Source organism: Euleptes europaea, chromosome 1 (genome assembly GCF_029931775.1).
Source record: "Euleptes europaea isolate rEulEur1 chromosome 1, rEulEur1.hap1, whole genome shotgun sequence".
NCBI classification, from domain to species: Eukaryota; Metazoa; Chordata; class Lepidosauria; order Squamata; family Sphaerodactylidae; genus Euleptes; species Euleptes europaea.
The window spans coordinates 3,804,860-3,821,174 of NC_079312.1; the positions used below are offsets into that span (position 1 = coordinate 3,804,860).

Consider the following 16,315-nt stretch of genomic DNA (forward strand, 5'->3'; position numbering starts at 1 on the left):
CTCGGAAAGGAGCCTTTCCACTCCCCCCCCTCGGTTTAACCACTTCGGTGCTGCAGACGAAGGAAGACAAAAGGGGCTTCCTGCTCCTGCCGTGAGGATCGTAGAGGGCACGTTCTCCACCCCAGAATTTGGAGATGAGACCAAAGACTTTGGGGGCCTCCATAAAGAAATCCACACTTAAAAATTCAAATTGTAGTAAGTCCGTGGAAAATAAAACAGAGTTGAGGATTATAATCCTTGGGGATGTATTGTCAGGGGTGGGAGAAGCTGACAACCCCCCCCCCCAGCTCAGGTGGTCCTACAGCAGCCTGAAGAGCCAATAGGATTTTATTGCATTTCCAGGCAATGACACACCACCTCTGAACCTCTGTAGTTTCTCTTCACCTATATTTATTTATTTGTATGTTTGTTTGTTTATTTTTGCTGTGTGTGCTATGTAATACCATTTTCTGCATTGTTTGACACATCACGGGTAATTATTTTTGTTCTGTTTCAAATTGGTGCAATGCTGGTAATATTGCATTATTTTCAGATTTATTTATGTTATTTCTAATCTGTCTTTCTCACTTAGATTCAAGGTAGATTACGCAGAGTGGGTCAAAATAATTGACAATTTTTATAAAACAGTACAACGGGATTGGGGTCGTCGAACCCACCAGAAATCTAAAAACAAAACTGAAGCAAAGTATCAGTCTTGACATGACACATTAAATGATACATGACATAGTAGGATCCTACTTTCAGCAAGCAAGCACTGTAACCCCCCTTTTAGACACACATCTTAACATGGTGAGGGGGGTTTGTGTGTGTCAGCAAATCTGGGATCAATACCATAAGGGGTCTAGAGTAGTGGTTCCCAAAGTGGGCAGTACCACCCCCTGGGGGGCAGTGGGATTACCTAGGGGGGTACTAAGAGGCAAGGGGGCAGCAGGGGGGGCGCTCGAGGGCAGGCCCTTCAACTGTGTTCACTAATTTACAATAGATCAAGCTATGGCACCATGCTGGCAAATTTGGTGGAAACTATCAGAATCCCCCCCTGACTTTGAAGAGCTGGTACCGCTGGATCAAGTTCTTCAGTTTTGTTCAACTAAAAAGTTTTAATTTGATTTAATTTTTGAAATGTTATTGTTATTATCGTTTTTAGTGCGTCATGCAAAGTTCTATTTTGAACAATGATTTTGATAGGGTAGCGTTTGGGGTTGCGTTTGTGGAACCAAGGGGGCGGTGGCCTGAAAAGTTTGGGAACCACTGGTCTAGAGGCTAAACCCCTAAGGAGAGTCACTCAAGGTGGAAATTGGTCACAGCTGAGACACCAGACTAAGATGCGTCCATTCACTTCAGGGATCAATTGCCACATCAGCAGAAAAGAACAGACAGTTCCAGTGGTGATGGGGGCAGAGGAATCCTTGAAGGCTGGCTACAGGGCTGCCGCAATAGAATCATAGAGTTGGAAGGGACCACCAGGGTCATCTAGTCCAACCCGTGGCAGAATGCAATAAATTCACAATTACCTTCCTCCCACCCCCAGGGACCCCTACTCCATGTCCAGAAGATGGCAAAAAAAAAAAAAAAACAACCTCCTGCATCGTTGGCCAATCTGGCCTAGAAGTAGTGAAAAGGGTGACATTGGCAGAGGATCTTTCGTAGACAATGGCAGTACCACTGCAGCTAACCCCTGGTTAGCGCTACACAGGCCTTGTGCTGTGGGATATCACATTTATTTATTTCAGGTTGGGTGACCTTCACCTGTCTTTTCCTTAGGTGCTGCGTTTGCATTTTCTGTCCTGGGTCCCTTGAACAGCTGCAATGCTCCCTAAGGGTTAAAAAGAAAGAGAACCGCAGCCCTAGAGATGCACATGGGGGGGCAACATTTCCACCCCCCCTCCCTTGCAGGAGCCGCCTCGGAACCTCGCTGGCTTTTGTTTGCACGGCTGGGAGGGAATCTGGTGAGCTCAAAAGGGCTTTGAGGGGGGGGGAAATATGGGTTGGGGGCTGCAATGCAAGAGCCAAAGCAGAGAGAAAGCAAAGGAGGCGGAGCTGGGGGGCGTTGAAAGAGGGCCTCCCTCCCTCCCTCGGTCCCATTTTAGCCTCCCCCCCCCCCCCGGGCGACCAGGGAGAGCCCCTTGGCCCCTTTGTGCAGCGCAGGATAAGAACCCAGTACCTTTGCACGGGGCTCAAGTGGCTTGCAGAGGAACCTTAAAGAGGGAGGGGCAGCGTTATGTTTGTGTGGTGGGATGCCTGATGGGGAGGTTTGGGCTGGGGGGAAAGGGAGGGAGCAGATGCACGCGGGGAAAGGAGTGGGGGCCGTGTGTGTGATTTGCCGTCAAGTCTAACTTATTTCAATCCTAAGAATCAGCGTCCTCCAAAACATCCTATATTTAACAGCCTTGTTCATGTCTTGCAGACTGAGGCTTCCTTTATAGAGTCCATCTATCTCTTGTTGGGTCTTCCACTTTTCGTGATCCCTTCCACCTTTCCTGGCATTTTTGTCTTTTTCAGTGACTCTTCTCCTAAAATATGACCAAAGTACCATAGCCTTAGTTTAATCATTTTAGCTTCTAGGGTCAGTTTGGCCTTGATTTTGGGTTGGAGCGTGGGCAGAGGGAGGTTTGGGGAGGGGGGGGACTTTGTGGTCTGTATTGACAGAGTCCCCCCTCCAAAGTTGCAGGAACTGATCTCTGTAGTCTGGAGATCAGATGTAATTCTGGGAGATCTCCAGGCACCACTGGGAGGTCAGCAATCCTATAATGCACCTCAATTTTTAAATTTTTGTTGTTGTTGTCAAATCAGAGTAGACCCCATAGGGTTTACAGTCTCCAAAAATCAAGACTTAAAATCCATTTACTGCAAGGCAATCCTACATCCTGTGGTTTTTTTATATTTCTCATTTTATGACGTGCTATTAAAATAGACACACTATAGACTGTCCCTTTGCTGTGGGATATCGTATTTATTTATTTCCTCATAGATACTTTGTCTGCATTGTTTCTCCTGGGTCTCTTGAACTGGTGAAATGCTCTTGAAGGGTTAAAGAGAGGGGGTAGTCCTAGAGAGGTAAATTTATGTCATCTGTGCGGGGGAACACCATTTCATAGAATCATAGAGTTGGAAGGGGCCATACAGGCCATCTAGTCCAACCACTTGCTTAATGCAGGATCAGCCTAGCATCCCTGACAAGTGCTTGTCCAGCATCTACTTAAAGACTGCCGGTGAGGGGGAGCTCACCACTTCCCTAGGTAGCTGATTCCACTGTCGAGCTTACTGTAAAAAATTTTTCCCTAATATCCAGCCGGTACCTTTCTGCCCACAACTTAAACCCATTATTGCGAGTCATATCCTCTGCTGCCAAAACGGAATAACTCCCTGCCCTCCTCTTTAGGGTGGTTAAAACAAAATTGGATCGTGAAGAGCTCCAAAAGGATCTCTCTAAACTGGAGGAGTGGGCATTAAAATTGCAAATGAGATTCAACGTAAGTGTAAAGTGATGCATATTGGGGCAAAAAATCCCAACTTCACATATACATTGATGGGATCTGTGCTGGCAGCAACAGACCAAGAAAGGGATCTTGGGGTGGTAGTGGATAGCTCGATGAAGATGTCGACCCAGTGTGCAGCTGCTGTGAAAAAGACAAATTCCAGGCTGGCCATAATTAGACGAGGAATAGAGAATAAAACCATTGCTGCTATCATACTGCCCTTGTACAAATCTATGGTGAGACCACACTTGGAATACTGCACACAGTTCTGTTCAGCTCATCTAAAAAAGGATACTGGAGAGCTTGAGAAGGTACAGAAAAGAGCAACCAAAAATGATCTGGGAGCTAGAGCAATTGCCCTATGAGGTGCAGTTAATAAACACTTAGGGCTGTTTAGCTTAGAAAGAAGGTGGTTGAGGGGAGATATGATAGAGAGCTATAAAATTATGCATGGTATGGAGAGAGTGGACAGGGAGAAGCTTTCTTTCCTCTCATAATACCTGAACGTGGGGTCATCTGCTGAAGCTGGAGGGTGAGAGTTTCAAAATTGATAAAAGGAAGTATTTCTTCACACAATGCACAGTTGAACTGTGGAACTCCCTTTCCCAGGATGTGGTGATGGCTGCCAACTTGGAAGGATTTAAGAGGGAGTGGACAAAATGAATACTAGTCATGATGCATACCTATTCTCTCCAGGATCAGAGGAGCATGCCTCTGGTGGAGCATGCCTCTGGTGGAATAAACCCTTGTTTGTGGGTTTCCTGGAGGCACCTGGTTGGCCACTGTGTGAACAGACTGCTGGACTTGATGGGCCTGGGTCTGATCCAGCATGGCTTTTCTTATATTCTTAGTGGGTGGGAGAGCACATTTCCCCTCTGGTAAAATCTCCCTGCCATAGAAAAGCATTACGGCCAGCACAGGCAGAGAGGGCAAAAACCTTTCCCCCTGCAGGGCTAGTTTTCTCTGTGCGGGGAGAGTTTGATTCCTACCTGGCATATCACCTGACACCTCAAGTCAGGCAGTCCATCCCCTCACCTCAGGGCTCTGCCGCCTCATTCCCAGCGTCTTCTCTCAGTTGTGTAGGGCAGGCCAGAGGGTCTTGGGCTCCCTCGGAGGGGAGGTGGGAGTGGCGCGGCTGGAGACGGGGTCAGGGACTCAGGAATGGGTTTGCAGAGGTTGGGAGGAGGCATTTCAAGGAGGGGAGGGGGATGGATGAACATGCAAGGTTCCCCCCCTCCAGAAAGGATGTCTGGTTGGGCCTAGAGTGATGTTAGGCCAAACACTCTTGAACCTTCCTAGATCAAACACACTATCTTAAATTTTGCTCTGAAACCAATCCAGAGAAATGTTAGGGGCTGGAACCGAAATGCGTGTCTACCAAAAAGGGTTTCCTGCCTTCTTTCTTTCTCACAATCCCAGGCGGAAGCAGAAAAACACCCCTGATGCCTTCTCTGCCATCAGCTCCGTGTGGTGAAGGGGAAAGAGCTGCCATGCAGCCAGCTCAGGTAAGTGGTTGTCATTGTGGAGATGCGCAGCAGAGGGCAGGAAGGCTACTTTCTCTGTTGAGAGGCTCAGAGAATTGGGATCCTGGCCCTTGGTTTTTCCCTGCTTCCCCCCCCCCCCCAGGAGGCAGGAAAATGATCAACCCCCAGCCTAGCATTGTATGCATAGAGAAGCCCAAGCAGAGACTATGAAAAATACTAGACCATTAATATCCCATGGAAAGCAACTCAGTCCCTTACAGAATGGACACCTCTGGTTGTAGCCCCCAGGCAATGAAGACAATCCCTTTGGCCCTAAGATGCCCCAAAGGAAGTCAGGGAGTGGGGGAGGGGGAGATTTTCACACACAGTTCTTCTCCCCTCTTCTTTGTGCTGGTCTTCTAGTATTTATTTACTGCCTCTATTTTTAGCTTTTCCTCCCATAGACGAGCACTTCAGAGATGTAAAGAAATGCTTCCCTCTTATTTTTCTTGCAGGGCGTGGTGTCCTTTGAGGAGGTGGCTGTGTACTTCACCCAGGGGGAGTGGGCCCTGCTGCGCCCCGCGCAGAGAGCTCTCTACAAGGAAGTCATGCTGGAGAATTTTGGCAACGTAGCCTCTTTGGGTGAGGATCCTTCTCACCTTGGCTGCCGCCTCCTTGATGTAGGAAGTGACTGTAAGGAAGTCTTTAATGGGGAAGGACATAGAATCATAGAGTTGGAAGGGACCACCAGGGTCATCAAGTCCAACCCCCTGCACAATGCAGGAAATCCATAACTTCCTCCCCTCCACACCCCTAGTGACCAGAAGATGGCCAAGATGCCCTCCCTCTCATCATCTGCCTAAGGTCACAGAATCAGCATTGCTGACAGATAGCCATCTAGCCCCTTCTTAAAAACCTCCAGGGAAGGAGAGCTTACCACCTCCCGAGAAAGCCTGTTCCACTGAGGAGCATGGTCAAGGGTATCTTCACTGGGCCCAGTGGCTGATCTCTGCCACCCTCCAAGGTCTTTCCTCTGATGTGGGAGGGATTCTGATATGACCCCAGAAGAGATGCCAAGGGATGCTTGGTGAGGAGAAGGAGGGGTGGTCTATACCAGGGGCTTCAGTCTGGGCCTTGACTTACCCGTGAAGAGATGTGGCTGAGAAGGGGGAACTCTGCTGGCTTCTCAGCCACTTTACTGAGTTCTCAGCTGGTGTTTTCATCTCAGCTTGGCAGGGAGCAGACACAGAACTGCCAGTGCGAGACTGGTGGTTCTCACCCCATACTGTCCGCCACCCCACTCCTATTACTTGCCTGTTGTGTGTTTCTGGAGGGATAGTCAACCTGGCTTGAAACTGCTGAATTGACTTACACACAAGCAAGTTATAATTGTGTGTGTGTTTTTTTCCTGTTAAAAGGACCTCAGATTGCCAAACCTGACCTCATCTCCTGGCTAGAGGAACAGGAAGAACTGTTTCTCATGATCGCTGATGAAGAGGAGGGATTGGCAGGTAGCTGCTTCGATGTCTGTTCTGGGACTGTGTGTTCCCTGTGTGTCATTCCCAAGTTGGTGGATTTCCATAGCCTTGTTTATCCTGAGTTTCTCCTCAAAAGTGCTTGGCTGGGTTGTGAATTGTGAAGGGGGGGGGGCCTGTAGATCTTGAACCTATGAAAATATGTGACTTCCTTCTACCAGCTCAGATCACTCCCTCTGTCTAACCAAGTATTGTCCTCTGAGAGGTGGAGTCTTTCAGGCCTGGGTGTTTCCTAGCCCTTGTCCACCTGCGATCTCTTTAACTGGAGATGCCAGGCCTTCATCTGGGGATGCTGCAAAGCACGTGCTTCCCGCACACCTGACTCAAAGCAGCTCTTGTGTGGCCGCCTTCCCACCTCCCATGCATACACAGTGTTTTAAGTGATTCTGAATGTCCTGGCCACTACAGAGTGCCAGTATAAAACACAGCCTTTTCTAGTGGAAATCCCGGTTTTCTCTGCGTATTTTAAACTCTTGTCAGGATTTGTCTCTTCTGAATAACAGCCTATTCCATTCCGTCTGGAGTTGCCAGCCATGAAGCCGTTGAAGTAGCTCGATCAATGTGCAGGAGGGGTCTTAGAGGGGGGTCTTCATAGCAGATTCCCCCCCCCAGGTTGGGGGAAGGGACCAGGGACGTATTGGAGGAGCAGGTGGACTGACCCTGCAGCCTGTAAAAAGACATATCTCCCCACACTTTACTTCCTTCTGCAGTGGTTTAAACAGAGAGGCAAATGTGACTTTTTGGATCCAGATTATTCAGATTAATATCATCCCAGGTACTTTCTTCATGTGGCCAGTAATGTCCCCTCTGGTCAAATGCTGGTTTAACTTTGATCTTCTAGAGATGATTGCTTCTGATTGCCTTCTCAAAACATAGCACCCCGGGAAGCCTCTCAGCCCCCCCCCCATAAGCTTAACCCCTGAACATTAAACAGAGTGCATAGAATCACAGAGTTGGAAGGGGCCATATAGACCATCTAGTCCAACCCCCTGCTTAATGTAGGATCAGCCTAGAGCATCCCTGACAAGTGTTTGTCTATCCTCTGCTTAAAGACTGCCAGTGGGGGGGAGCTCACCACCTCCCTAGGTAGCTGATTCCACCGTCGAACAACTCTTACTGTAAAAAAAACTTCCCCTAATATCCAGCTGGTACCTTTCCGCCTGCAATTTAAACCCATTATTGCGAGTCCTATCCTTTGCTGCCAACAGGAACACCTCCCTGCCCTCCTCTAAGTGGCAGCCTTTCAAATACTTAAAGAGAGTTTGTGTTCCCCCTCAACCTCCTCTTCTCCAGATTAAACATTCCCAAGTCCCTCAGTCTTTCCTCATAGGGCTTGGTCTCCAAGCCCCTGATCATCCTCATCGCTCTCCTCTGAACCCTGTCGAGTCTCATAGAATCATAGAGTTGGAAGGGACCACCAGGGTCATCTAGTCCAACCTCCTCCATAATGCAGGAAATTCACAACTGCCTCCCCCCCACACACACACCACCAGTGACCCCTGTTCCATGCCCAGAAGATGGCCATAGAGAAGAGTCTGTCTACACCCTTTCTGAAGTGAGGCCTCCAGAACTGCACACAATACTCCAGGTGCGGCCTGACCAATGCAGTGTACAGCAGAACTATGACATCTTGCGATTTGGACACTGTGCAAAGTAGAAAGCTCTGACACAAGTATTTGTGGAAAGTATCAGAGAGTAGCTATGTTGGTCTGCAGTAGAACAGTTGGATTTGAGTCCAGTAGCATCTTAGAGACCAGTGAGATTGTCAGGGTATAAGCTTTCCAGAGTTTAGGCTCCCTTTGTCAGATATGGGTCTGTTTCAGTCCCTCCAACAGAGATTCTGACCAGCCGGATCTACGTCATTTTATAATTACTATACTCACCTGATGCCAGAATCATTCCAAGAGGAAACCTCATACAAAATAGGCCCAAGCAACAACAGAACAGATTCTATGATTTTATGACTACTGGTAGTTACATACAGCTCTAAGCTTAAACCAGTTCAACACCTCTCTTATAGGCATTGGGAAGCAAATCTTTACATGACCACAGACACCCTCTTCACCTTAAGCAACTTCTTATCCAGAACAAAGCCTTTCTGTGAGAGATCCCCCTCTCTGAGTTTGCTTCTCCAAATCAGTTGCTCAGACGTTGATACAGAAACAATAGATTTATTGAAGCCTTCAGGAGATGAGACAGGCACAGGTAGAAAGTTGCAAGTGAGGGGCTATACGGGTTTACAGAATATATTGACTCCAGGGCACTGGGGCACTGGGGTTCACACTTATTGTTATGGGAAGTTACAAGCTTGGCATAATACAAAACATCAGACGGATCCCAGGAAGTCTGGTGCGGCTATCACACTTCCAAGGCCGCACCGGCCTGAGGGAGTACTGGCAGGAAGAACAGCGGGGGGGAAGATACATGGGCCATCAGGCCTGGCGCCTGAGACCAGAAGGTGTGAACTGCTTTTACGAGTTCACTGATAACACCGCAGGTGATGGAAAGCAGAGACACAAAGACAGAGACCCTCACATTCTGCCCCCCTTAAGGCCCCCCTCCGAGAGGACGAGGCTTATCGGGATAAGCGAGGTGGAATTCTCGGACCAAGCGAGGAGCTGCCATGTGGGGTGCGGCCACCCATTCGTCATGAGCGGAGCCAAGGTTTTTCCAGCGAACAAAGTAAAACAGTTTCCCTTTCTTCCATTTGGAATCTAAAACCTTGGATATTTCCAAATGGGTATCCCCTCCTACTACGGTAGGAATCTCATGAGCGGGAGGGGGGTGGAACTGGGGAGCTGCTACATAAGGTTTGAGGAGGCTTATATGGAAGACTGGATGAACTCCCTTGAGAGTCTTAGGGAGACTCAGTTCCACGGTAACCTCGTTGATTACTCTGGTAATGGGGAAAGGTCCTACATAACGGTCGCTCAGTTTTTTGCAGGGGCGAAGAGAGCGGAGGTTTTTGGTGGACAGATAGACTTGCTCCCCCACCTTGAGTTCCCATCCCGGAGACCGGTGTTTGTCTGCTTGTTCCTTGTACTTGCTTTTTGCCCTTTCCAGATTTTTGAGCAACCATGGCCAGGTGGATTTAACCACCTGAATCCACTCCTGAAGATCAGGGGTAGACTGGAGCTCTGGCGAGACGGGGGCAGAACCGAAAGGGCCAAAATCCGTCCCGTATATAACTTGGAAGGGACTAAAGCCGGTAGAGGAATGAGGCGCATTGTTGTACGCATATTCGGCAAATGGCAGCAGGTCGATTCTTGTGATCTGTGCACACTTCGAACGGCAGCTCGGCCCCCTCTAAGAAGTGTCTCCATATGGTAAGGGCATGTTTGACCGCTGCTGCCTCCTTCTCCCAAATGGCCCAGTTGATTTCGGACTGGGAAAACTTCTTGGAGAAGTAGGCGCATGGCCTCAACCGTCCCCCCTCATCCCTCTGCAATAGGGCCCCGCCCATGGCTACATCCGAGGCATCCACCTGCACCACGAAGGGCTTGGTGCAATCCGGGTGAGCCAAAACGGGTTCGGATGAAAAAAGTAGCTTTAAACGTTCAAAAGCTTGCTGGCACTGGGGAGACCATTGCAGACGGGCTGAGGGGAGTGCGGCGCTAGCCCCCCTGTCCTTGGTACGCAACAGGGCAGTGAGGGGAAGCGCAACTTGGGCAAAGTTGGGAATGAAATTCCGGTAAAAGTTGGCAAACCCCAAAAACTGTTGAAGTTGGCGGCGGGTAGTGGGGGTTTCCCAGTCCCGCACCGCCTGGACCTTGGCGGGGTCCATTTCCAACCCATGGTGGGAAATCACATACCCCAGAAATGTAATAGAAGGTTGGTGGAATTCACACTTGGACACCTTAGCATACAGTTTGTGCTCCCGCAGCCGCTGGAGCACTTCTCGCACTAGGCGCACATGTTCTTCCATGGTCTCAGAGTAAATAAGAATGTCATCGAGAAATACCACCACCCCCCGAAACAGTAAATCATGCAAAACTTCATTAATTAATTGCATAAAGACACTCGGAGCCCCCGAAAGTCCGAACGGCATGACCAGGTACTCAAACATCCCAAAACAACTGGAAAAGGCCGTTTTGGGTTCGTCTCCTTCTTTGATGCGAATGCGGTGGTAGGCTTCTACCAAGTCCAGTTTGGTGAAGATTCGGCCCTCCTTTAATTGTGCTAGAAGGTCAGGAATAAGAGGGAGGGGGTAAGCATTAGACTGGGTGACTGCGTTCAGTCTGCGAAAGTCAATACACAGTCTTAAATCTCCCGTCTTTTTCTTTACAAAGAAAGCTGGGGCTGAATAAGGAGCCTTGGAGGGGCGTATGAAACCCCTCGCCAGATTGACATCCAGATAGTCTCGCAATACAGTCTTTTCACTAGGGCTCATGGGGTAAACCTTTCCCTTAGACAGTTTGCCTTCCCCTACAATCTCGATGGCACAGTCCGTTTCTCTGTGGGGAGGCAGTTCGTCGCACTCTCTAACATCGAAAACATCAGTGAACTGCGAGTACTCAGAGGGTAATTGAGGAGAGACTGGGGCGGGGGACCCTACCAGTGCGGCGGCTGGAGTTCTGAGTACCCGTTCCTTGTCATGCAACCCACAGGGGTTTTCGGGGAAGGAAAGCACCCGTTTAACCCAATCAATGGAGGGATTGTGTCCCCTTAACCAGTTCATCCCTAACACCACAGGGGTTACAATAGGGGCGATGGTGAAATACAACCGTTCCCAATGTTCCCCCACGGACATAATCACGGCTGCAGTTCTGTGGGTCACAGGGCCCCGTTTAAAGTCACTCCCATCCATTTGGGAAAAACGGAGGGGTCCCGGAAGCCGCTTGCGCCGGACACCCAACTTCTTGGCAGTTTCCTCATTTATCATGGTGCGGGCACACCCCGAGTCGACCAACGCGGGGACCTCTAACGGGGGACCCCCTTTGGGTAGGGACAGATGAACACGCACAAATACATTGTCCTCTTGGGCGCTTACCATCGGTGGAGCTCCTTGCACAACGATAGGGACGGTCTGCTGCGGAGCCCCCTCTACAGCAGACCGACGGCGTTTTTTGCCGGCTGTTCCCACTCTTCCTCCTCGCTGGAAGAGGGGGACGGGGTGGTGGCTTCCGGGGAGCCGTCCGAATCAAAGACGGTATTTGTAATCCGGGACCCCGATGGGACCGTAGAGTCGGATGCCCCATCCTGGGGGCGCGCGTGGAGAGCGGAGGGTGCGCCGGAGCGCCGGCTCAGCGGTCCACTTCTGCGACGAGGCTGGCTGTCGGCGGCCGGTTTCGTCGGCTCGGCCTGGGTTTGGCGGGGGGGGGTCGGACGGCCTGAGCGAGAGGGGCATTGCGATGCAAAGTGACCCCTTCCCCCGCAGATCAGGCAGACGCCGGCCTCGAACCGCTTGCGGCGTTCCGCGGCCGAGAGACCCCCGCCACCCCCTTGCCGGAGTTCCCGGCCACGGTCACCTCGGGGCCTGGGGTCTCGCCCAAGCCGTTGCTTGGACAAGTTCAGGAGTTGTTTGCGATTCTCGATGTCAGCAGCATGGCGAACCCAACCTTCCACATCCGGGGGGTTCCCTTGCATGAAGGCCCAATGTTGGAGGTCTGGGTTGAGACCCTCCCTGAAACATTGTACCAAGGTAGCTTCACTCCAGTCCAGAATTCGGCTAGCCAGTGACTGGAACTCACTTGCATACTGCGCCACCGACTTAGTCCCTTGGCGCAGTTGCATCAGGGAGGCTTTAGCCCGCTCACCCAGAGTCGGGTCCTCAAAACGGTTTCGGAGTGCTACCATGAACTCGTCCAGGGTTCGCAGCACCGGCGAGCGGAGTTCATACTGCAACACCATCCAGGCAGCCGCCTCCCCTTGCAGTAAGGAAGCCACGTACTGCACCCGGGACTCCTCAGAAACGAAGGTTCGGCCTTGTTCCCGCATAAAAATGTCTACTTGGACCATAAAAAAGGTCAACTGGTCTCCCGACCCGTCATACGTGACTTTCAGGTCCCGACGGGCCGGGGGGGCAGGGGTTGCGGGCGGAACTACCGGCGCCCCGTCTGGGGGAGCACCGGCTGGAGGTTGCAACTTCAGCGCATCTAGGGTCGTGGCCATCTCACCCATTACGCGTTGCATGATCTCCATCTGCTCCTGCATAGCCCGGCGGTCTTCCTGCCACTGCTTTCGTTCTTCCTCCATGAGGGCCTCTTTGCGGGCCGGGTCCCCTTCGAGTCCCGTGCTGGGGAAGGCCAACCGGCGATCCTTCGCCGCAGTCCGCGAGAGCGACCAGCCCTTGGGAGAGTCCAGCCAATAAGTAAGCCCCCGGGGACGTTCGTCCCGATCTTGGTCGGGGACGCGACCCTTCGGTTTCTTTGGCTTGGCTCCCTCCTCCTTCGGGTCCGGCTTCTCCGGCTCGTCCGGTTCCTTGGGGGCATCGGGGCTAGGGGTGGTGTCCTCGTCGGCTGACATTCTGTCCAAAGCGGTACAGCTGCAGTCCGAGAGGCAAAGACTTGCAACTTAATGTGAGAGATCCCCCTCTCTGAGTTTGCTTCTCCAAATCAGTTGCTCAGACGTTGATACAGAAACAATAGATTTATTGAAGCCTTCAGGAGATGAGACAGGCACAGGTAGAAAGTTGCAAGTGAGGGGCTATACGGGTTTACAGAATATATTGACTCCAGGGCACTGGGGCACTGGGGTTCACACTTATTGTTATGGGAAGTTACAAGCTTGGCATAATACAAAACATCAGACGGATCCCAGGAAGTCTGGTGCGGCTATCACACTTCCAAGGCCGCACCGGCCTGAGGGAGTACTGGCAGGAAGAACAGCGGGGGGGAAGATACATGGGCCATCAGGCCTGGCGCCTGAGACCAGAAGGTGTGAACTGCTTTTACGAGTTCACTGATAACACCGCAGGTGATGGAAAGCAGAGACACAAAGACAGAGACCCTCACACTTTCCTAACATGGTGAGAAAATCTGGGACCAGGGCCTGCAAGAAATTGAGATGCCAACTCTGTCCCCATATTCAGTCTGACAAAACAATCACCAGATCTAACAACACCAGCCATACCATCTCCAGTGCTCTCACTGATTATCTTCCAAGGTTATGTATGCCATCAAATGTCAGCAATGTCCTTCCACCCTGTCCTTCAAACATTTGCCCTTACACAAAAGAATAAATGGATCTAAGAGTGGCAGTCCTTAAACAGAAGCTTCATGGAGAAATTATAAGGGGAGGTTTCTGAAACTAATTCACGAATTCAGAACAACGGACGCCCCCCCCCCCCGGGCTGAATAGGGACATAGGATTCTTATTTCCCTACAGATACTGATTTTCTGCCACTAGGCATTTCTCTACTGCTTTAATCTATCTAAGTACAATGTGCACTGTACCTCTGCATCCTCAGTTCCTTCTTTGCAACTCCCTCCCATGCTCTGACTGGGGTATAAGGACTCAAAGATCTCCATTCTGACTCATATCTAATGACTCTCAAAAGCTTATACCTTGAAACTCTTGGTTTCTAAGGTGCTACTGGATTTGTGGAAAGTGCCCTATAATCACATCAGGTTTCCCTTTCTTTCAGCAGGAGACTCATGGGAGTCAGTGAATGAAGCAAAAGAACATCCATTCAGGGAGAAAGAGAATACGTCTTCAGATGTGAAAGAGAAGTTTGAATATTTGGATGCAGTGAGGAAGGAGGAGGGAAAACACCCACCTAAAAGGAGGAATAGTTCCAGTCTTTTACAGGGGGATGACACTCCAGGGCAAAATATATACCAAGGAGACAATAGGAATGAGCACACTGCAAACAGGGAAAGTTTTACTGGAAAATCAGTTATTAATATTCAACAAAAGATGTGTAAGAAAAAGAAAACATATAAATGCCTGGAGTGTGGGAAAAGCTTCCATAAGAGTGGGCGCCTTACTCGGCATCAAAGAATTCACACAGGTGAAAAGCCATATAAATGCCTGGAGTGTGGTAAAAGCTTCAGTCAGAGTAACCATCTAGCTTCCCATCAAAGAATTCACACGGGGGAGAAACCATATAAATGCCTGGAGTGTGGGGAAAGCTTCAGTCATAATGACAGTCTTACTTCCCATCAAAGAATTCATACACGGGAGAAACCATATAGATGCCTGGTGTGTGGGAAAAGATTCAGTCGGCATTCACAGCTTACAGTCCATCAAAGAATTCACACAGGGGAGAAACCATATAAATGCCTGGAGTGTGGGAAAAACGTCAGTCAAAGAGCACAGCTTACTTCCCATCAAAGAACTCACTCAGGGGAGAAACCATATAAATGCATGGAGTGTGGGAAAGGTTTCTGTATGATTGCATACCTTACTTCCCATGAAAGAATTCACACAGAGGAGAGACCATATGGATGCCTCGAGTGTGGAAAAAGATTCTTTCGGAGTTCACAGCTTACAGTCCATCAAAGAATGCACACAGGGCAGAAACCATATAAATGCCAGGAGTGTGGGAGAAGATTTCGTTGCAGTAGCAATCTTGCTTCCCATCGAAGAATTCACACAGGGGAGAAACCATATAAATGTCTGGAGTGTGGGAAAAGCTTCAGTCATAGTAACAATCTTGCTTCCCATCGAAGAATTCACACAGGGGAAAAACCATATAGATGCCTAGAGTGTGGAAAAAGATTTAATCAGAGTTCACAGCTTACAGCCCATAAAAGAATTCATTCAGAGCAGAAACCACATCAATGCCTAGAATGTGGAAAAAGCTTCAGACATCGTAACAATCTTGCCTCCCATGAAAGAATTCACACTGGGGAGAAACCATATAGATGCCTGGAGTGTGGAGAAAGGTTCCGTCTGAGTTCACAGTTTACAGTCCATCAGAGAATTCACACAGGGGAGAAACCATATAAATGCCTGGAGTGTGGGAAAAGCTTCATTCGAAGTGACATGCTTACCTCCCATCAAAGAATTCACACAGGGGAAAAATCATATGGATGCCTGGAGTGTGGGAAAAGATTCCTTCGGAGTTCGTACCTTAGAGTCCATCAAAGAATTCACACAGGTGACAAACCATATAAATGCCCTGTGTGTGGGAAAAGCTTCAGTCATAACATTCTTGCTTCCCATCAAAGAATTCACACTGGTGAGAAGCCACATAAATGCCTGGAGTGTGGTAAAAGATTCTGTCGGAGTGACACCCTTACTTCCCATCAAAGAATTCATATGGGCGAGAAGCCATATATATGCCAGGAGTGTGGGAAAAGATTTAGTCAGAGTTCACAGCTTACAGTCCATCAAAGAATTCACAGAGGGGAGAAACCATATAAATGCCAGGAGTGTGGGAAAAGATTTGGTCAGAGTTCACAGCTTATAGTCCATCAAAGAATTCACACAGGTGAGAAACCATAGAAATGCCTGGAGTGTGGGAAAAGCTTTAGTCGGACTACCAGCCTAACTTCCCATCAAATAATTCATATGGGCAAGTAACTGTATAAATATCTGAAGTAGGGGAAAAGCTTAAGTAAATGTGGACACCTTACTGTCCATCAAAGAATTCACAGGTGAGAAACCATATAAATTCCTGGAGTATGGAAGGAACTTCCATAAGAAAATAAAAAGACTTACTTCCCATCAACGAACTGGTGGAAAAACCTTCAGTTAGGGTTCACACCTTCCCACTGAAAATTTCATATGGGAGAAACCATATAAATGCCTAGATTGCAAAAGAATCCTCAGCCGGAGTAACAGGCTTCATACAGGGGAGAAAATGTATAGTTGCCTGAAATGTGAAGAAAAAATACCTAACCCATTAAAGGATTCACACTGGCAGAAACCATATAAATGCCTGGAGTGTGGACTG

General features: G+C 49.3%; 1 protein-coding gene across 1 annotated transcript; it reads left to right on the forward strand.

Moving 5' to 3' along the window:
• Positions 1 to 4,966: 4,966 nt before the first annotated feature.
• Positions 4,967 to 15,846, forward strand: LOC130493455 (zinc finger protein 420-like; the record flags this gene model as incomplete). Its single annotated transcript, XM_056867207.1, has 5 exons — positions 4,967 to 4,981; positions 5,473 to 5,581; positions 6,358 to 6,450; positions 14,426 to 14,797; positions 15,206 to 15,846. Coding segments are annotated over exons 1-5 (1,230 nt in total), but the record flags the coding sequence as incomplete, so codon positions are not given.
• Between the last annotated feature and the right edge of the window lie 469 nt (positions 15,847 to 16,315).